The sequence below is a fragment of the Hipposideros armiger genome, unplaced genomic scaffold, assembly GCF_001890085.2.
Source record: "Hipposideros armiger isolate ML-2016 unplaced genomic scaffold, ASM189008v1 scaffold_156, whole genome shotgun sequence".
Taxonomy (NCBI): domain Eukaryota; kingdom Metazoa; phylum Chordata; class Mammalia; order Chiroptera; family Hipposideridae; genus Hipposideros; species Hipposideros armiger.
The window spans coordinates 934,958-957,794 of NW_017731506.1; the positions used below are offsets into that span (position 1 = coordinate 934,958).

General features: G+C 35.3%; 1 protein-coding gene across 1 annotated transcript in view; it reads left to right on the plus strand.

The window, feature by feature from the left end:
- The window catches only part of COMMD10 (COMM domain containing 10), a 174,097-nt gene extending 153,331 nt beyond the window's left edge, over positions 1-20,766 (plus strand). Inside the window, exons 6-7 of the mRNA XM_019651240.1 lie at positions 19,195-19,254; positions 19,923-20,766. Coding sequence (XP_019506785.1) covers positions 19,195-19,254; positions 19,923-19,961 — 99 coding nt within the window. The 3' untranslated portion in view covers positions 19,962-20,766. The remainder of the gene's footprint in view (positions 1-19,194; positions 19,255-19,922) is intronic.
- Positions 20,767-22,837: the final 2,071 nt, after the last annotated feature.

The following is a 22,837-nucleotide window of genomic DNA, read 5'->3' on the forward strand; positions in this document are numbered from 1 at the left end:
ACTCACAGCATCCCAGCTCCAGGTTGAGCTGTTGTTCACCATCTTAGCTGTAGAGGGCAGTATCACTGGCCCTCATGTGGGATCCGAACCAGGGCCTTGCTGCTCAGAGCTGGCATCCCAAGCCAGCTCTTAACCAACACGCCACTCAGCCAGCCCCAATTCTTCAGTTTCTTGATTGCCAGTACTGTAAGAAGATATAATGCCTGGATTTTATCATTAGCAATTAAGGTATGATTTTCTTAGAGTAGAAGACTGAATATTGGGCCAGTTTTTTCAATGTTAATTATTTCAAAATGTATAAATCTAAGGGCTGGTTGAGTGGCTCACTTGGTTAAGAGCATGTTCAAGAGTACAAGCTCTGAGCAACAGGGTCGCCAGTTTGATTCCCAGCCCGAGCTGAGCTGCTGCTGAGCTGCCAACGGGTGGCAGGATGGCTCAGCTAAAATAAATAAATAAATAAATAAATAAATAAATAAATAAATAAAATGTATACATCTACTCATTATAAAATGGATTATTGTCCAAGTATTAGTTATCAAGCCCTAGTCTATGCATTTTCAAGTCTTTTACTCTGAAGTGAGCTAAGGATTAAATGTCTATGCATTTTGTTCTTTACATTTTTGTACCAGCAAAATGAAAAATTTTTAAATAACTTTGTTACTCATTTCCAAAATAATCTAAGGTAAAGCCAGGCCTATTTGTACAATATATGGCAATATTTCTATGTAAGTAAAACCTTGCACTTAAATGGCCTGTGTATGATCAGACACATTGTTTCCCTTTTAAACATGAGTATGAAATTTGAAAACAGTACTTTGGAAATTGTCTCTTTAGTCTCTATAATAGAAATAGTTGATCTAGCAAAGAAGTTAAACTTCAAATGAGGTTTGATATTTGGTTGTTATGACTAAAAATTTGTATGGTTTGTAGAAATTCTTCACTAATATGTAAGCTAGTTTTTATTTACACATACATGTACATTTTAGAAAATTGTTTATATTTTGCTCTTTGAAGACTTAAAAAAAACCACCAGAAACATGTGTTGAACACTAAGATGTTTTTAAATTGCAGCAGGCCATACTTCCTGGGAAGATTAAGAGTTAGAGAAAGCTGGACTTTATTCAGGGTGGAAACCTGTACCCTGGTGTTTAAAATGCCAGAGCTTCAGAGCCTTTAACTACCAGTGTGGCCCCTAAATCAATCCAAACTGTTCCAGGTCCCACTACATCCTCCAGATAGCATCCAGCTGGCTCTGCTTTCTAAGAGAGGTGTCCATTTTCCTTCAATGAATCCTAGTGATTAAAGTGCAGAACATGGTGATGGGGTGCGGGAGGGAGGGGAAAGGTTTTATTTTGCAGGTTTTTTCAACTGTCATTCAGGTGAAATTTTGAATGTATGAACAAAGCCATAATAATGTTTATTATTCTAGTTTATTCCCTTCGGTAATTACAAAAGTTACTGCTTAGTGAAAGTTCAGCTAGTCAGTCTATCACTTCCCTAAAATTTAGCTCTGTCATTTTACAGTTCACTTCAGAGCACCTAACATTACTGTTACCTCCACCATTGCACTCAGCAGTCAGAGATTTGATTTTCTACCAACTCTCAGTCTCCTGTCTTATCAGAAGATGACGGTATTAACTACAATGCCGTGTAAAAGACAAATTAAGGCTTAATTTGAAAGTAGAAGCCTACAGTTTTGAGGCTTACCTGTTGACATAACAGACAAAGCACTGTGATCCCCTTTCTGACGGTCGGGCATGAGTCCTGCGTCATATTACTAATTTCTCACTTGCCTTTCTTAGCATGTGTTTTTCCTAGTTAGGAGCTTGATGGAGAGAGATACCATTTGCAAAATATTGAAAGACAGGTCTCATCTAAATTCAAAATATGGTCAGTTCTTTTAGTCTAAGACATCATTTGATTTGTTGGCTTTGCCATTAAGAATAATATTTAGTTCTTTAAAGCACGTCTGTATTATGTAAATGACATATCCTTATCATGAGTAAGTTCATGTCCTGAAAATCTCAGATACTGACTATTACTACTATATAGAGTAGTTGACATTTTATTTTGTTTTCATTTGTTTATGAAAAAGAATGGTGAAAATATTTCTGATATTAGTAGTATGGCTTCTTCTCTAGATTAGGTCACCAGTGAAAATGAATTTCATAGCCTCATTCCATAAAATACATTTCATTTACTTCACAGTAACAATTTCACATTATTTGGTGGTCTGGGTTCAAGAGACGTTATACCTAAAAATAGCTGGAAGTTGCTCTTTTAGTAAGAAGTGGCTCATGTGAGGAAGGAACCCAGCCCTCTGCATGCTCTCTGCTTAGAACTTAATATTCTACATAGTAGATATTTTCCACTCTCCTTGAAGTCAGGAGTTTTCATGTAGTCCTGATGATACTATTGAAATCGACCTTCATTATATATATAAAGGGCCTCTCAGACAATCTGTAGGTATGAATATAGCTTTCAGAATTGTACCTTATTTAGGTTCTATCCAAGCAAATTACTTTCCAAAAAGTAATTTATTTGGACAACATTTACATAACTCTATACCTATATGTACTTGTTTATCTACTTATTGCTTATTTAAAACATTACATTTGAGAGAGTTTTTGTTTTTCCTCTCAGCGTTTTACCTGTGGCTTTATTTTCCATTCAACTTAAAAAGCCGAAAAAAAATTCTGTTTGACTTAGCAAGCATTTATTAAATATTTGTTATATTCCAGCCCTGGGCTAGGTACATGTGGAACATAAAAAATGATGACAATGACGACAATGATTGCTAACACTAGGTCACTAGCCTAAGTGCTTCTACACGTAATAGTTACTTAATCTTCATACCCCTGTCAGGTAGGTGCTATTATTATCCTCATGTAACCAATGAGGAAACTGAGGCATAGCAAATTTCAATTTGCTCAAGACAGTGACTTGCAAAGACTGGTTTAAAGCACAAGCAGTTTGACACCAGAGGTCAAACCCTTATAACCATTGAGCTACACTAAAATGAAGACAAAAATTTACTGTAAAGAAGCTTTCATCCTACCAAAAAAGTGATGGTATCTGTGTTGAGGTCATTATGTAGACTGATTTCTCCTTCTGACTTTCACATTTTACTTCATAGCTTATGCTGACCTTTGAATTTCAGACAGTAAATAAAATAAAAAATCTTACTCAGTTTAAGTTAGACAAAATTGGATTAGTCTGAGCCATATTTTTGCCTGATATCTTTTTTCAGGCATTTTCATGTTACTTTTTATGGTTTTCATATACTAAATTATATATTTTTAATTTTAGGGTTATCCTTTATTTTTTTCTAATAACACCATTTAAATACCATACTGATTCCTTAGGTTGTAAGACATCTCAGTTTACATGCACATAGGTTATTAAAGAAGATAATTAGCTTCTGTCCCTTCTTGCTCTATCCCTTGCCAATGTTAACTTCTCTGCCTTTTGTTAGAGGAAAAAAGGATAGAGGTGGGAAAATTAATGAATACTCTTTATCCCATTTCTGCGTATTCAAATCTCATCTCAAAAGACTAGGTCTAATTTCACCTCTAGCACAAATTTGAAGTGAAGGTAAAGAGATGTTAATTGCCATTTTATTGTTATTTTCTTATTTTCAACTTTCCAGTCTAATATTAATAAATGGGTGACATTTAAAAAAATTCTTCTAATCTTGGTGTAGTTAATGAGATTTTTACATTTTTAAGTCTTGTTCCTTGTCTCTGATTTCCTACTTCATATTTTTATTTTTGCCAAGTCTTTATCTTTCTATTAAAGGGAAGAAGATGAGAGGTGGCAGACTTTAATTGTTTTCTTTATTTAAAAGGCTAAATGTTAATATGAATTATATCTGGGTGTTGGGCTACATGAATATCTGTTATATTAGTCCCAGTAATTTTAATAGTTTAAATATTTCTTAATTACAACCTCAAAGGTAGACTGGGACCAGTTTATGGAAAGCTTTGACCTCTAGGCAAAAGAGATACAACTTTAACTGTTGGTCATCAGGGAGATGCTTACTATTTCTAATAGAAGAGCAACCTAATGAAAGTGGCACTTTAAAAACTGAATTGGGAATCTGTATTTAGAATAGTCTAGAGAATGATGAGACTGAAGAAAAGGAATTTAAGCAAATTAAGCATTCCAATATTTGAGTAATAAATCCTTAGACCAGGTGGTGACATGGCGAATAGAAAGGAAAGAGGAAGCGATGCTGCCTCTTTTTATGATCATTTTGGTAAGCATTCCCATATGAATGTTAGGGTGGATTGCCAGCCCTGCTTAATGCATTTTGTGTACTTTACTAGCTATCTCAGATGTAATTCTTACTGCATAAATATAAGCAGTAACTGGGTTAACAGTCCAATGAACTGGGTTAACATTCCAAGCCAAGACCAAACTGAGCTCAAGACCAGTAATATGGCCATGACTCCGAAGCCACCATGTGGAAGATCACCTGACCTGCTAAGAAGAGCGTCAGTTAGCTCTGTTACCAATAGTTCTGGTTTCAAATTAGTCTGGCCCATCTACAAGGAGCCTGTGTCTGATATGCAGCATAATCCTTGGCTGTCTGCAAGTGTCTGCAAACCTTTATTTAAGCCAGTCTCTTTAAAAACATCTAAAAGAGAAACCCTCCAGCCATCATGTAACCCCACCTTACATAGCATTGCTCCACACAAATATTCTGTGTTTTTAAATATTGACTTTTTTCCAACTTCATGACACAAATCAGTAATTTTTTCACAGCTCTTTGGGTAAATGCCACCAACCATATCAATTTTGTATTTGTTAACTCAGATTTGACTTAAAAGTAAAAATTACTTGTAATCACCTTGGGGTTAAGCCAATTTAACCTATTCTCATATTATATTCCATTCATCTATGGAGTAATCTGTGTCTTAATTCCCTAATCTGTGAATCTATGATTTCAAGACCCTATGTGACCTGTAATCAAAAAGTGATATTTGATAGGTGCTCTCAGCATTCTGTAATTTTTTTCCCCATGCAGGATAGGAAATGCTTTTGAAACCCTTAGTTTTCAGCCCTGTAAAAGAATTTTATAAAGTAATTTTAAGCTCAAAATTATTATTGAGAACTTCTTAATAGAATATTTAAAGGTTTGTTTTATTAACTTGGCATAGGTCGCAAAACTCATTAATATTAATGACTAGACTTAGAGAGGCATTTGGCCTCTCTAATCATCAACAGATACAAAATGTTAAACCAAATTGTGTAGCTTTATTATGTTATGAGTCCTTCCAGGCAAAGACCACATATAACAAGCAAAAGCTGAACAGTCCAATTTTAATGTTCCTGATTCAATCTTTGGCTTCTTACTTCTTAAGTGGGTAAACTGGGGTTTTAAAACTGACACTGAAACAACAGTTTTATGGACTTTATATGAATATATGACTAATTAAAATACTTGGAACTAATCACTCCAAAAAGCATTTATTATTAATAAACTTTAGAAAAGAGATAAAACTTGAGGCAAATTTTATTTTTTTAATTATCAACTTTAAAATCACATTTGTGTTCACTTAAAGAAGTTTGCATGATGTAAGACTTTACTGTTTGAAAATTTATATAAATATGAGCTACTAAGTGATGTATTCTATTTATTCCAAAGATATGATCTAACAGCCTCTGCAGCTGTCACCAGACTTTCCTATAAAGTAACAGTTCATCAGATGGTAGTGAAGAGGGCCTCAAATTTCAACCTTGAGATGAATAATTACACTGTATTCAATACAGCTTATTTTACTCACTTCCACTTACATGTAAACAGGAGGTCCTTTTTAACTGGCAGCAGTGAACAGAATGTGGAATATAGATGCTTATTAGGTCACTTTTGGTAAAGAGAACTAATAATTTGAGACATTTGTCTACAATAGGGGTTGGCAAACTTTTTTGTGCCAAGAGCCAAATAGTAAATAGTTTAAGCTTGCAGGCTATACAATGCTGCCGTCGTAACACGAAAGCAGCCATAGACAATACATAAACAAATGAGTGTGGCTAGTGCCAATAAACCTTTATATTACAAAAACTGACTGCAAGCCTGTGGACTATATAGTTTACCAACCTGTGGTCCACATTCATTTGACTTCCTCACTTTATAGTCACCCGTCTAATCAACTGGGGTTGACTTCTCCCCACCAATCCATCAAAAATACTTTTGCCAACATCAGTAACATTGTCCTGCCATTGAATCTAAAATTAAAATGTATTAGTCCTTGTCTCAATTGGTTCTTGGAAGCCTTTGACACTTGAGTCACTCTTTCCTATTTAAAACGCCTAGGGTTCATGATAGCACTTTTCTGGTTTTTAATCCTACGCTTCAAGGCATTCCCCAGCTTTTGTGTTTGCAAAGCTTTTTTTATAGCTCATTCCTTATATATTGGTGTGCACTTGGGATCTGTTTAAAATTTATATTGTTTCCAGAACAGGCAAATTTATAGGCACAGAAAGTATATTGCTGACTGCCTAGGATGACTGGGGTCAGGGCAAAGGAGGTTAGGATGGTTGGTGGATGATAGCTAAAGGGTATGGGGTTTCTTTTTGGGGTTGATGAAAATGTTCTAAAATTAATTGTAGTGATAGTTACAGAGTTCTGTGAATATACTAAAAAAACTATTGAATTATACACTAAATGGGTGAGTTGTGTGGTGTGCTAGTATTTCCATAAAGCTGTTAAAAAATTATAAGTTAAATTCTCCTGTGTTATATGTCTAAATTAAAAATAAAACCCATGCTCCACCCTTTACTCAAGTACCATAGTCCAGACTAAAGTACCTGCCAATGCTATCTGTGTTGAACTCATAGTAGGATACCCCAGATACTATATTTTAACTGTAAAAATAAAAACTTTATGAGCTCCTGATATATTCAAGATTAGAGAAAAATATCAACTCATTCGAACCATTTCATTTTTAGAGTATGCATTATTAGTTCATTTGATAATTTCAAGAGGATTAGAGATAAATATCAACTCATTAGAACCATTTCATTTTTAGAATATGCATTATTAGTTCATTTGATGATTTCAAGAGGCTTTTGTAAATTGTAATCTGGTAATTAGGTTAGCAGGGAACTAATATGGTTGGAAAAATGAGCTCAGTCTTCATCTGTCACCATTACAAGTTAAAAATTTGTAACCGAACAGCATGATTACAAGTTAACAATTTTTTCTAGACAGTTACTGCCTTAAATTAACCCCATAATCAAATTAGTTATTGTACCTTCCTGTCTTTAGGATTTTGGGTCCACATGTGTTGAGGGTAATATTGGGGGGGGGCTGGGGAGTGCCCTTTAATGCTGTAGGTGAACAATGGATTTTCAGGTGCCCCTTATAAATTCAGTACCCTTCATAACATGAAGTAAATGCTGCGCTTACCTTTTGATTTTGCAGAAACAGAGCTTCCAATTAGCCGATAAGAAAAGTAAATTGTAACTAAATTGAGAAATTAATACTCATTTAAATTAAATCAACATATGCTATTTAATTACCTTTTTCTTAGCACTGTAAATTATATTAGGTTATTTAATTTAGGGTGCAAAATACATAGTCGCTCTTGAAAGTACACACCCGTTGTTCAGATTTTCTATGCATGAATATAATGAAGTAACTTTCTGAACCAAGGAGAAAGCAAAATTCGGGCGTTGAGATCATAGCCTTTAATACTATGCACTGGAAACATATTATGATTTCAGTTTGGTATCTGTAGTTCACCTGGAATTCCTTGGCGAGGATACTAACACGTTTTGAAAAGTTAAATAATGCAGCTATTCTAAAATTGTAATGATAATGCTTCAGTAATCAAATAAGTACTTATAATTAGACTAAAGCATAATTTCCAGAAAAATATAACATCACCTATAATACTTATTACAGAAAAAAAGCTCAATTTTTTAGCTGTCAGTGCTCTTCTTAACACAATTTCTCACTATATTTAAGGAGTTTCATGTAATCATATTCAAAACCTCTTATCTTGCTGATTATATGCAGCAACCATAGCTAAATATTTCAATACCAAAGCTGAAAATCATAATGACATATCAGCACACACATAATAAATTATAGTTAATGAATACTATAGAAGGTGCATTTTGATTGGCTCCAAGTTTGCAAGCCGCTCATGCATAGCACATTGGAATTTTTAAGAGGACAGAAAATATGGTGATGACATGGCTGCCAAACGTATTATCTACATAAGAACGAAGTAATGCTTTAGCAAGAATGAAAAGGGTATATACAGATACTGGGTTAAATGTCCTAACAGCTAAAGTAGATACTTTTGATTACACAGTTAGTGACAATACTTCATGTATACTTTTACACAATTTTTATATTGAATAAAGGTTTCTGGTCAAAATAGTTTGTTGTTATGTTAACAGTGAAAATTATTGTGTTTTTAGCTAAATATGTTCAAAACATCAAATCTTTTCCCAGCTTGAAGCAGGGACCTTTAAGTGTGAGAAGCCATTTTTCAAGCTAACTAGGAAATCAGTACTTAGAGTTTAATTACTGTGATATTTAGCCCATATATTTACTGAATAAACAAGAGTTATAAGACCCACAAGACTACTGTCATCATTGGGGCAAATACTGTAGTATAATTGGAAAATATTGTCATCATTCAGACAAAACCCATTTATTCTGATACTCTCCATATGTATTATAGTATTTTTCCCCTGTAGTGGAAAAGGCATGTTTAAAGTTAGCAACCTCCTTTTCTTAAAATTAATCTCAAAAAATATACAAGTTATTAAGTACTATGATTAGGTACTATGTTAGACTATTGGACTACAATAATGAAAGCATAGGTAGCCCTGCCCTGGACGAGCTTACCACCTGTGGTGCAAAGATAGGTAATTCCATACAGTGTAGTGCGGAAAGGCAATGATAGAGACATGCATTGGGTGTGATGATGTCAGCTAAAGTGAGTATTAGGATCTGGTCAAAGGAAGCAGCTGGTGCATGTACCCGAGTGTGCGCACATAAGCCCTAAAGAGCAGTTGGGAGCCCTGTGGGAAAACACTGGGTGGCGTGAACAAGGACCCGAGGGCAGTATGCGGAGTGTAGGGTATTCTAGTGCATACAGCGCATTAAGAGGGTGCTGGAAGGTGAGGCTGTCGGAAGGGTCACCGCCGAGTTGTGGAAGTCTCGAATGCCATGCTAATAAGCTTGACATTTGCTTTTGCTGTTTATGTACTGACTTATCTCCTTAAATAGATAAGCATTTTGTCAAACTGCTTATCAAAGATTGAGAAAAGAAAAGTTATCACTTGGCTGGTTTAACCCTGGGGAAATGCCTTTTGGGACTTGTATTCCATTTATTGGTGTCAGTTGTCCCTTTGTAACTTTTATCACACCTCGATATAAGCTCTGGGTTTTCAGTTTGCCCACGGCCCTCCTCAAACAGCCGGGCTAGGCATGCCTGTGAGGTTGCTGAAATCACAGAGCTTGAGGGAGAAAGAGAAATCAGCTCCACATTGGACAGTTCCGGTATTTAGTATTTATTGGGCTAACATATTTTTGTTTCTTTGTAATTAGAATTTTAAACATGGCAATGGTCTTATGTTAACATTTGTGAAATTTTCACAGTGGCTTTTTAAAAAATTAATGTAACCAAGACAAAGAGATTTGCTTATATTTTTTTCCTGAAATTTTTTGAGAAATTGAAGACTTTAACCTCACATTATAGCTCTTTTCACTTAAGACCGCTTGGCACTGTATCAGCCATTTTTATCAAACTATTTACCCTCAGCATAGCTTTTATGTATTTCTGTGCAGAATGAATTAGAGAAGGGAAGTAATTGTGCAAATTCATCAGGAGAAATTTTTTTCTATAAATTAGGTGGATTGCAAGTGAAAATGCTGTTTTGTCTTGGGTTAACATAATAATGAAGTAGAAAGAACAATGACTAGTCCCACCACTCTACACTTTATGTAAGTCAGTTCATCTTTGTGGGACCAGTTTCCTCATCTATTAAATAAGAGGATTGAAGTAGGTTACTGCCAAAACTCGCTCTTAGTGACATTTTGCGGTTCTCTAACTACTTCAGTTCACCAGTTCCATTTGCTCATGTGGGTGTGCCTTTCAACATCCTTGAGTCATAGAATTGAAAAGAACCTTGGGAAATCATGTAGTCACGCTGCCTCACAGAAGAATGGAGATTTGTTCTTTCCCCTCTACCCAGAAGGCTTTTGCTTGCACCTCTCCACCTGGCACCTTCTGAATCAGAGCTGACTGTAGCATCTGTTACCCCTGTGGCTGCCAGGATTGATCCACTGATCTGAGAGATGAGCGGAGGATCCGATCCCTTCCTCCCTGCTGTCCCAAGTGCACTCTTCCTGTAGTTGAGGGCTTAGCCATAAAGGGCAATCTGCCTACCTAGACAAGGACCTTTCTTTGGTCAAGAGTATGTTCCTTCCCATGGTTTATTCATGTAATTGATATTCTTTAAATATTTATTGAATGACTGAATATTATGGGTGATAGAAATAGCTAATGCTTGTATGTATGAATAGAGTTTCGTTTTTTTTCTGTATGAACTTTATTTAGATACCTACTTTTTGAACAATAATAGTAAAGATAGTCAACAGATAATAATAAGAGATACTGGGATATATTTATAATTATAACTGTATATAGTTATAGTTACAGAGAATATAATCTATAGATGCATTTATTTAATAAATGGTACCTAATGTTTTGTTTTATAATCCATTCAGTAGAGCTTGAACTATTATTTAAGTTTTACCTCTGCCTTTGATTTCTATAACTTAAAAGGAGAAAACTTCCTCTTTAAGTATCTAGCAAAGTATTTTTAGATTCAATTAGGACAAGAGATTAGTGGTTTTTCTTTTACTAGAATCCTCGACTCTTGATTCCCTAGGTGAAAAGGTAATTGTATCATTTCTAATTCTGATATCCAGCTTAAGTTTAAAAGCTAAGCAATATAAATTAGGTTTAATTCTTATCTGGTTTATATCTTTATTATTTAGAGGATATTTCTGCTTGGATAATTTGTGAAGAGGCTAATGCATTTCTCTCTTGGAAAATGTATATGTCTCCTAATGCCTAAGTAATGGGAAAGGAAAGAATATTATGACTGTCAGCTTTCATCAAGTTAGACCTCTTGAAGACCTTACTAAATGCTGTTTCCATGGGAATTTTGCTAATGGGTATGTGCAACGTTATCCAGGTACTTGTAGATAGGATTACAAATTAAAAATAAAAAGTCATAGGTGAGCAAATATATCTTCTCTTTTAAGAAATTGGCAGAATGTTAATCTTTGCACTTTCAATTTCATTTTGCAGTGTTTTCAGATAGGGTGCAGAAAGTTTAAGTTTGGGATTAATGCATGAGACCACTTAGACAATATAAGTAATTAATTTCCTAAATGGGTTCATGGTTGTAATTTTATATGTATAAGGCAGAAGAAAGAGAGTAAATCTTCTAGTGTGTGTATGTTTAGTTGACAATATTAGTGACTTTAATGGCTTTCTACTGGAAAATAGAAGATTGAAGGCATATTTAAAAATAAGCCACCCAGTTTTATTGCCTGTATACTAACTTACTAAATTATTTTGATTCATGTAATAAATGCCTACCATACATTTCCACCCAGAAAATATGTGTGAATCTAGTGATACTCATCATTTATGGAATACCTACCTACCCTAAATATTGGCTTTCCATAGAGTTCAGCCCCAGGCTACGCTCTTTTCTGGCTCATACTGCATTCTTTTCCTGGGTAATTTCATCCACTCTTACAGTTTTAAATATCAATATATCAGTAACTCCAAAATGTCTGTCTCTTACCTAAATCTCTTTTCTGGCTTTCCAGACTCATTTCATATATTTTCAGGAAAATCTCACAGATATATCAAGCTAATTGTATCTGAAACTGCACTTTGATTCTCCCTTTCTCTAAATCTTCTCTTCTAGAGTTTCCTATCTCAGTTACATCCATCCAGTTTCTCTTGCCAGAAACCTGAGTCATTCTTGACTCCTTCTGTTCCTTCACCTCCCCATCCCTCCCCAACTCAAATCTGTCACTAAGTGCTATCTCTTCGACCTCTAATAAAAGTTTTTCACTTTCCTCTATCACTGTTGCCATCACATTAGATCTTTTGCCTGGACTAAAGCAGTAGCCTGCTAACTGGTCTTTTCATCTCTGGTTCAACCAACTCTAATCCATTTACAAATAAAAGCCAAAGTGAGTTGTTAATATATAAATATATTTATATCATTTTTACACTTAAAACTCTCCAATGGCTTTCTACTGCTCTTAAAGACCTTGTCTTCTCTCTGTCCCAAAAGAGGTAATGGGGTCTATGTTAGTGTGCTAGGGCTGCCCAGGCTGGGTAGCTTAAATAACAGAAATTTATTTCCTCACAGTTCTGGAGGCTAGAAGTTGGAGATCAAGATATTGACTGGATTGATTTCTTCTAAGATCTGTCTTCTTGGCTTGCGATAGCCATCTTCGTCCAGTGACTTCATAGATCTTTTCTCTGCTTGTGTCTGTATCCCAATCTCCTCTTTTTATAAGGACACCAGTCATATTGGATTTGGGCCCACCCTCATGATCTCATTTTACCTTAATTACCTTTTTCAAAGACCCTGTCTCCAAATACAGTTACATTCTGAGCCTTGGGGTTAGTATAACAATGTATGAATTTTGGGGATGCACAAGTCATTCTATAACAGGGCCTAAAGTGATGGCTGACGGAAGAGTAAGCATGTACAGAATGCTCTACCCTGAGTATTGTCTTCATATTCCTTATTGTCTTGCTTTTTCTGTCATCTTTTCATCAAAATGTTTTCATCAGAATGGCAACCTGTTGCCTTAAATAGCTATTGAAAAGGTGTTATAAACATTGGTGTACAAATACCTGTTTGAGTCCATGTTTTCACTTTTTGGGCGTTATATACTCAAGGGTGGAATGACTGGGTCAAATGGTAATTCTGTGTTTAGCTTTTTCGGAAACTGCCAATGTTTTCCACAGCAATGTATGAGGAGCCCCATTCCTCACCAACACTTGTTTTTTCCCCGTTTAAAAAATTACACCCTCCCTATTAGGTGCAAAGTGGTATTGAGTATCTTTTCATGTGCTTACTTGCCATTTGTGTTTGTTCAAAGAAGTGTCTGTTCCAGTTCTTTGCCTGTATTTTAATTGGTTTAATTGGATTTTTAATTGGGTTTGTCCTTTTGTTGTTGAATTATAGGAGTTCTTTATATATTCTGGATATTTTGCTCTTATTAGGTAATGATTTGCAAATATTTTCTCCCATTCTGTGGATTATCTTTTTCCTCCCTCACTTCTTTTAAATCTTTAGTCATGTGTTGCCATCTCAGTAAGACCTTCCCTGACTGCTACCCCCTAACAAAAATTCCCTACGCCTGCTTTATTTTTCTTGCTAGCACTTACCACTAACAAACATTTCTACATGCATGTATGTGATTTACTGTCACTGTTGTTGTTACTGTTATTATTACATATCTTGTTTATTGTCTGTCTTCATCAACTAGAATGTGGCGAGTTTTGTCTCTGTTGCCCATTGCTGTATAGGGTAGCGCCTACAACAGGCCTTGTAGGCGTTTAATAAATATTCTGAATAAAAATGAAGGAGTGGATTTAACATACAACTATGCCATCTTTTTTTACTTTTTTATTGGGGAAATAGAACGCACATACAGAAAAGGAGCACAGTGATTTGTCATAACAAGAACACTTTTACCCACCACCAAGATCAAGAAATAAATTACTGCCATTACCTCAGAATCCTCTTATTCCTCCTCCCAATTCCTCTCTCCAGTCAGCCAAAGGTGATCACTGTTCTAATACTTCTGGTAATATCTTTGTTGCCTTAGTTTATAGTTTTACCACCTATGTATTTGTCTCTAAAATCTTTTTGTTGTTGTTATTTTTTAGACTTCGTATAAATGAAATCAATCAGTATGTGTCCTGTGTGCCTGTCTGACATTCAGCATTCTGTTTGTGAGAGGCATGCATGATGTATAGAGCTACAGTTTATTTTCTGTATAGCATGTCTGTATAGCATTTCGTTGTATTACTACTATACTACAATGTATTTACATAGTCTTCTGCCCAAAGAAATTTTAGTTACTTCCATTTTCTGGTTCTTTTGAATGATGGTACCCTCAACATACTTGGACAGTCTCACGATGTCCAAATGTGTACATTTCTATTGAGCATGATGTTAATACTTAGGAGTAAATTTCTGGGTCATAGGGTGTGTATATATTCAGCTTTAGTAAATATTGCCAAACAAGTTTCCAGAGTAGCTGTACAAATTTACACCCCTTCCAGCCACATGGTTACTAATATGTTTTCATATGTTCTTGGCTGTTTGGACATCCTCCTCTGTGAAGTGTCTGCTCAAGTTTCTGTCCTTTTTGTTTGTTTGTTTGTTTTTTAAATCAAAGAAAGTCTGTCAATCCAGGGCACTCCTGGGCAACCTGGATGTACCCTTCTCAGTAGGGGAAACTGCTAGGAAACCTACCAAGAGAAGAGCTGTCCCTAACTTAACTCCCCCCCTCTGTACCCCCCTTGCTTTCCACCACCAGCCAGGCCTGCAGACCTTTCCCATTAGCTGGAGTCCCCTTTAACCATCTAATCTAGCATCACGAGTCTTCTGATAGTTTCTTCCTTCTCCCCATCCAAACACTACCCCCAGGTGGCTTTTTTCTTAATTGAGATATAATGGACATAACATTGTATTCATTTTTGGTGTACAATATAATGATTTGTACATAATGTTCTTGTCCATTTTTAAGCTGAGTTTTGTCACATTGATTTGTAGTGATTTTCATGTCTTCTGGATGTGAGTCTCTGTGGCTAACTAACCCTTTTACTCTTTGAGGATGTGTTTTGATGAATGGAGGTTCTGAATTTTAATATATTCTAATTATCAATTGTTTTCTTTATAGTTATTGTATTTACTAACAGTCTGTACACTCACTAAAGATTATATAGTTAACATATTTTCATGTCTTTTTAAAGGAGTCTTTGTATATCCCAAGGTAATGGAGATACTTACATTTTTTTTCATTTTTTTGTCTCTCCTTCTCTACCAGTTACACCCTCCGTCTAAAAGAAAGAGTGCGCCCGCACGAAAACAAGCAGGCAGGGGGGAGTGGTGTGTGTGACAGACAGTGAGGACGCTAGGTGGGTGCGGAGAGTCTTTTGGGAAATAAATCTAACAAGGTAGATAGATTAAGGTTGGGTGGAACGAACCAGGAAAAACAGACTAAAAAACCAGCTTACTTATTACTTAAGTGAGCATGTTTTGCATGCACTACCCAACCATCTTATATATAGGTATAATACTTTTGTCTCAAGAGGGACCATGCAATAGTTTGGATGACTCTATACAAATTGCTCTCTTTACTCCCAATAAAACAACAACAGCAGCAAAGCAAAATAAAACAGAAAACTGTATTATTTACTGACTTCATTTTATGTTTAAAAAATTAATTTATGTGGAAGGGTATGTATAACAATATCTTGGCCTAGTTAGCTATCATTAAATTACTTCTTTTTTTTTACTAAGTCTAGTAAATGTTTCCTATCCTATGAGTTGTCCTAGATAGTAGCAGTATGCACTGATACTCCTGTTAAACAAACAAGCAACAAAAAGCCCTTCCAGAAATAATTTGTATTAATTATCTAGTCATTATTCCATTGAAAACCAATAAAAAGTTCTCTGTTAGAATTATCAGTTTCCTTAAAATGTATTAATTTAAAATACAGTTTTTCTTTTATGAAAATATCATTTGTACCTGATTACTGGAAGAATGTGGATGTAATGTTCTCATAAACATTTTTTCTTAAACAATTGACTATGTAAAAAGTGAGGTATCATAGTATCTAAAGATGTGTGTGTGTGTGTGTGTGTGTGTGTGTGTGTGTGTGTGTGTACACATATATATTAGAAATGTATGCTTACTTGGTTTTACCAAGTGATAAGAGTTATGTAGTTCAAGTTTAAAATAGTTTTGGTATATGACTGACAAAATGACAATACATTTGATAACTTGCAACTGTAGTTTTATGCCATTAAGGTATTTCTCTTCTTATTTAGTATGACATAATAGGCTACATTTTATTATCCAGACTATCTTTCTGACTCTTTTGGGAAAATAAAATAGGACCAGATAGTCAAGTCTTATTATCTACTGACAGTGATAGACAGGAAGTATATGGATAATGAAATTCATTGTCAATTTCAGCCTATAAAACTACGTTAGCCAGGATTTTCTACATCTTCCTCCAGAAAGCCTGTTGTTAGAGTTGCTATTGATAACTGAGATATGGAGGGTTTCAGTTTCAATTTTTTATTCCTCCTCTTTCCTTAACAAAGATGCTAGGGAACCATGAGTTGGGTCAAAGTCCAGGAGAATACAAAGTGTAGGAAGATGTATAGAGAGCTAGACAATCCAGAGAGAAGCACCCCTGAAATACTAAATGGAATTCCCATTAAACATAATGCTTTCCTTACATCCTTGTTGGGTCTGAACGGCCACTGATTTGTGTTCAGACATTAAACTGAAGAGAAGTTGTTTGAAAACATGCTTCCTTAATGGACAGAGCCTTCCATACATTTTCAGAGGAGTAAACAGTAAAGTTATACAGTTAATTCTGGTTTGATAAGCAAATTTGTGACTTTCTAGTTATATTCTCAAAGAAAGCTAAGAGTGTGTTTTCCTCCTAAAAATATTATGGTCCTAGGAAAGCTTTTGATCAGGGCCATTCCTAATACTTGCAGGCCTGAAGCAAGAATAAAAATGGAGGCCATGGGCTATATGTCTAAATTTAAAGTCATAATTAATTAAAGCCAGCGAACTGTTAAATAAAATGTGATCTATACTCCTTTCTGGATAAAGTGCGTTCATTATGTCCTAGAAGGCCAGATTTGAATTAAAAATTCTTGGACCCTGTGGGGTTCCTGTCAGAACGTCACATGTGAGAGTTGGACCCTGGCCAGCTCCCCTTCCCTTTTTATCCTACACTTCTAAGCTCCATTCTTTTATTTTTAATTAAAGTTTATTGGGGTGACAATGGTTAGTAAAGTTACATAGGTTTCAAGTGTACAATTCTGTAATACATCATCTATCACATTATGTTTTCACCACTCAGAGTCAGTTCTCCTTCCATCACCATATATTTGACCCCATTTGCCCTCTTCTACCATCTCCTCTCCCCGCTTACCCTCCATTCTTACCTTCCTAAAACACAACTGCCCTTGCCCACCGCATGGATCAACATAGATTCTCAAATTCTAATCTCTTTACACATAGACATGAAACACTTAAAATCACTTCCATGTTCTCCCATATTCTCATGGTCTTCTTTAAGTCATTTTGGGTTGAATGGGATATGATCATTTTAACGAGCTCCCAGTGATTATGATTATGCCAGACATAGATATAGGTTGTTTGCATTTATTCTTCTTAAAGCTAAGTATTTCAGTCAAGCAAGACACTGAATTTATGCATACACAGACTCATGTACACACACAGACACACAAATTATTTGAGCTATTGCTATTTTAAGAAGTAAATTTTCAAAGTTATCTTTCTTTTCCCTCATTGTAACATTTTAGGAAACACTACCTTGAAACCAAAGCAAAGTAAAATTCAGGAAACAAGAACCTAGCCTGGCTGCTACCTCCAGGGTAGCAAGTCAGTTGTTTATGTACCTGTTCAGTCTTCAGTCCCTCCTAACTGTTGGCTTGGAATGGGGTGGGGGCCGTGGGACAGGGGGAGTGATGAACTTGCCCTGCTTTTCTCTGGGGCAAACCTAGGTCCATCATTTCCCTTTAACTTCTGGGAGGAAATATAGCACGGCTGGATAACGCTGATTCAACGTTTGGAGTTTTAAATGATATGTGACAATTAGCCAACTAATTTTTCGAATACAATGAGAAAATTTCATAGTATTAAATCATTCCTAAAGGATGAGGTTTTAAAGAAGACAGGTTTCTTCATTTTAAAGCTTAAATACTTAGATGGGTGTTTAAGAGAAAATCGAGTGTGGAATTTGATCCTATGTTCTCAGGCTTCATGAACAGGGAGGTGCCATATCTCTGTTGACTCTCCTGGAGTTAGCTGGAGATAACTTGTGTTGAAAATGTTGGCTTTGTAGATAGAAATGGAAATCATTAAAATAGATAAACCAAAGAAAGAAAGTCAACATAGAAACAGAAATAGAATTACTAGAATGTTGGAAATGACCACAAGCAATTATTAAGTACATGAATCAATGTCTGTGTGCAACCATTTTCCACTTCTTCAGTTCACGGTGCTAATTTTATGTTATGTGAACATGACAGTGTGGTCGGAGCAGGTGGCAAGCACATTCTTGGCATTCTCTCATTAACATTTAATTCCCACATAAAATAGACATATTAGAACAATCCCAGAAACTAGTTGAATTGTTTCCTCAGTTTACAAAATCAACCCAAAGCAGGTCGGAGTGGGGTGGGTCAATGTTGCACTTTGCTACACCATCATACACAATATTACTTTGCATCTATAACATCCGTAAAGGTTTCCCTATCATGTGAGGTGAAAGGAAGGAGCATGTTTAAGTCCCAGCTTTGAAGCTGATGTGTTAATTGTTAACTTTTGCTGAGTCTGTACATTAAAAAAGGTAGCAATCTCAGCATGTGAAGATCATAAGTGTTAGATGCTTGGAGGCAGCAGCTGTGCTGATGTGAGCCATTAATGGCTGGATAGATTCAATCAGATATGCCGCCTCCAGTGTCTTTATGTCATGGTATTTACTAGATTTCACATGGACTGCTGAGAATGATGAAATATAATCTCATGGATTATCTCTGTCTTGAAAAAAATAGATAATGAAATTGTTCTCTTGCTGGCATATATTTTATTAACCTCTTTGGAGTCAACTTAAAGAGCAGATGTCCCTATAGAGTTTAAACCTTTTGCTCAAGTGGAATGTTAATAAGTGCATTTGTGAGTTCTCGAAACAATGGGGTTGAGTAGAGTAGGTAAGTATTTTGTTTTTTACAACCACTCAGAGAATAATATGGCATATTTTGAGGCTAGCTGGAGAGAAAAAAATTAAATGTAAATTGTATACAAATAAATTCTTTTTTCTTTCTTTTTTCTTACAGAGTTTGGAGAAAGTTCATGTGGAATTCAGTCACAAGGAGTTGTTTGATTTCTATAACAAGGTCCATATTTTAAAAATCATTTCTGATAAGTGGGCTTTTTCCATAATGTTTCCTTCACTTTATGTTTTTGTTTTTTTTTAATGCCCTATTTTGGAGCTAAGTTCTTTAAACTTCACTTGTAAACACCTTATGTTTCACAGTAGGAAGCATTGCCGAGATGAGGAGAATCTGACAAACTAAATCAGGAAGAAAATGGAAATGGTTTTAATTAAAGCAATAGGATTGTAATGAGCTACGTGGTACCCAGCCACACTGGCATTTTAGGTATAAGTAATGTTAAGTATTTTAATTTCTGGGAAAAGGGAGATGCCAATCTTTCAGAGATTTATTTTTGATCCTATTTCATGATGCTTTCCAAATACTGATTTTGTAATTCAGGAAACCACCATCCCCCTTTAAAAATCTTATATAGTGATCATTTAAAATGAAACAACAGTAGTATTTAGAAATCCTCTTTTGCAAATTTGGAAAACTTAGCAAACACAAATTCTAATATTGTCACATAAAAAGAAAAACATTTTAAGTGGTATATTTATTGCTGTGTGAATGGAGTTCATATACATAATTGCCTATGCCATTCTTACCCTCCTGTTTGCATGTTTGTAAACACTGCATATGAATTTCTCTCCCCTCACCAGCTTTCTCTCTTTTTTTGTATCTGTAAACAGCTAGAGACCATACAAGCGCAGCTGGATTCCCTCACATGATGCTCTTGAAGACTGGTTTCTCCATCACATTCCTGCCACCTCATTATTTGGCTTTGAAGATAGACTGCCAGGTTGTGTTTTCTGAAGGATTCAGTAGTTTTCTTCTTGTAAATTGTATGGTTTATCACTTCTTAGACAAATAAGAGCCAAGGGAGATCATTGTGCTGAGGACTGAGGCTCTCATATACTTTCTCTCGTTCTGTGAGCCAACAGCAAGCAATTGTTAAGAACGTTTTGCTTTAAATGAAACAAAAGTGAATACCATATTGTTTTTACTGTCCTGTTTTTGCTTTATTGCCTAACCAGTTTATTTTTTACATATTTGATGATTCCCATGTGTATCGAGGAGGGTCCATGGATATAAGGTATAATGTGTACCTTAGACTACAGACCTTCAGTCATTACATTAATAAAAGTAAGAAAGCAGTCACATGCAATTAAATATATTACAGCATTTTTCCTTGAATATAATGAGTATATTTTACTTTGGAAATAACATAGGAGAGAAATTTAAAATAGAGCTAGTAACAGCATACCAGGTAATTCCAGTGTGAGCTTCTCTGTGCACTTTTATTTTTTCTCTGTGTTTAATGATTTAATAATAGTCCAAGTTTTGTATGCTTTTCTTTGTACTGCAAATTAATAATGATTCACTTCATAGTGTGGGAGACAGATTCAGATCATTAATAAAAGGATTGTAATGAGTGCTAAATGTGTGTGCTTAGAATTAAAAAAACACATACCTTTTACATTCTCTACCTGTATATATGTTAATTTCAGTCAATAAAATTTTTATGTCTTAGAATTAGTTGAACTGAAGTGCACAGTATTTCATGCTATGAACACACACACACACACACACACACACACGTATATATGAGTATCATTGCCTGTAAAAAATAATATCAGTTGAATTTTTTATAAATGAAATATCTGTCCTATGTTGTTTCCAGAGAGACAGAGGAAGGGAAGGAGAAAGGAGGGAAGGGGAAGGGGAGGGGGAAAAATGAGAGAGAGAAAAAGAGAGATTCAAACATGACTTTCTTTACATAAAGGAATTTGATTTCAGAAATATCCCATAGTTAAACAAACAGAGCCATTGATATTAAATCACATTCTTTATATGAGTTCTCCAGATGTTAAGTGTCTCCCAAATAAATGTTCAATATACAGAATTTAGGCCCTTATTTATATGTACACTTCCATGTTGTTGCTTAGAAGGATTGGGAGTTTGTATTATTGCAGAAAGTAAATGTTATAGTTGCTCTCAATAGTTGATCAATTTAAAAAGTTTTAAACTCTACTTCCATTGGTAGGATATCTGGAAGACATGTTTATAATATAATGGAATTTGTTTCCATATGTCTTGGCGGGTCGGTCTTATTTGTGTGTGTGTGTGTGTGTGTGTGTGTGTGTGTGTGTGTGTGTGTGCTCTGTTCTGTCAGACCCCAGAGGGAACTACCTGATTACTATAAATATTNGACCCCAGAGGGAACTACCTGATTACTATAAATATTTTGGTAAATATTCTTTCAGACTTCTTATGTACAAATAAATAGTATATATCATCTCAAGTTGAATTTTTTAGGCCTTCCTGACAATGACCATATAGATAGGTAAGAGTTTTCCTTGGTTTAGTAGTCAACATAACTCCCAATGTAGGTATCTAAGTTAAATGTGACAATTCAAAATGAAATTTTGTATTAGTAGCTCATTTTATACCTCCTAAAAGAGCTTATTTTGTATTCTTTAAGAGTATGTCTAAACTTATACAAAAATGTGGTAAATAATTTTCTTTCCATTAGTCTAATTCAAGGAAGTCTGACCAAAGGCATTGAAGAAAGGACAAGTAGAAGGTCTAATTCCAACTGAGAACATAATTATTTCTGAAATATATTTAATGGCAGATAATTTTATCCCTTAAGGCACCACTGTTATACAAGTCAAAGAAAATATCATTCCCCAAAAATATTAAATGCGTGTTACTTTTTTATAGAAATAAGATGGTGGATGGATAAGTGGGGATTGGAACCTACTATTTTAGCAAATAAATAATGCCTTGTATGAGTGCTTGACATGAGGATTGAATAAAAATAGAATTACTTGTTAGAAAGGAACCAATGTACTATTTTTATATCTACTACAAATAATACCTGCAATTCTTCAGTTATAAAAATATAATTTTTAATTAGGAAATACCAAAAATCATAAGTAACCTAAAATTATAGAATCTCATCACCCAGAAATGGCCTTACTGACAATTTGGTATATTATATTGAAATTTTTCTTCTATCCATATATCTTTCTCTTTTTTCTCTTCCTTTCCCAGCAAATTGAAGGAATGCCATAAATACAGTTTCATACTTTGCTTTGCTTATATAGTATTATAACATAAGCATTTTGCATGTCCTTATGGTCTAAAACATAATTTTAATATGTATTGAAGTGTCCATCATTTGAAAGAGCTACACTTTAGTCATCCAATCTATGGTTGGATATTTAGGTTATTTTAATTTTTTTTTTTTAATTTTATTGGGGAACTGGGGGAGGGGAACAGCACTGAGGAATCAGGGAAGGGGAACAGATAAGTTGCTGTCCTTTTGTTCTTCAGTCTAGTTGTGGAGGATGTCTCTTCACTGGCCCATGTTGGTATTATCATTGCGCTGTCCTGGGTGAGGCTGTCACTAGCTGGCCATTGGACGGTCACTCACGGCGGCTCACACCAGCTGCTGGCCAGCCCCAATGCAGCCTACACTGTTGCTGGCGACTCAACTGCAGCCCAGCTCCAGGTCGAGCTGTTGTTCACCATCTTAGCTGTAGAGGGTGCAATGTCACTGGCCCTCATGTGGGATCCAAACCTGGGCCCTGCTGCTCAG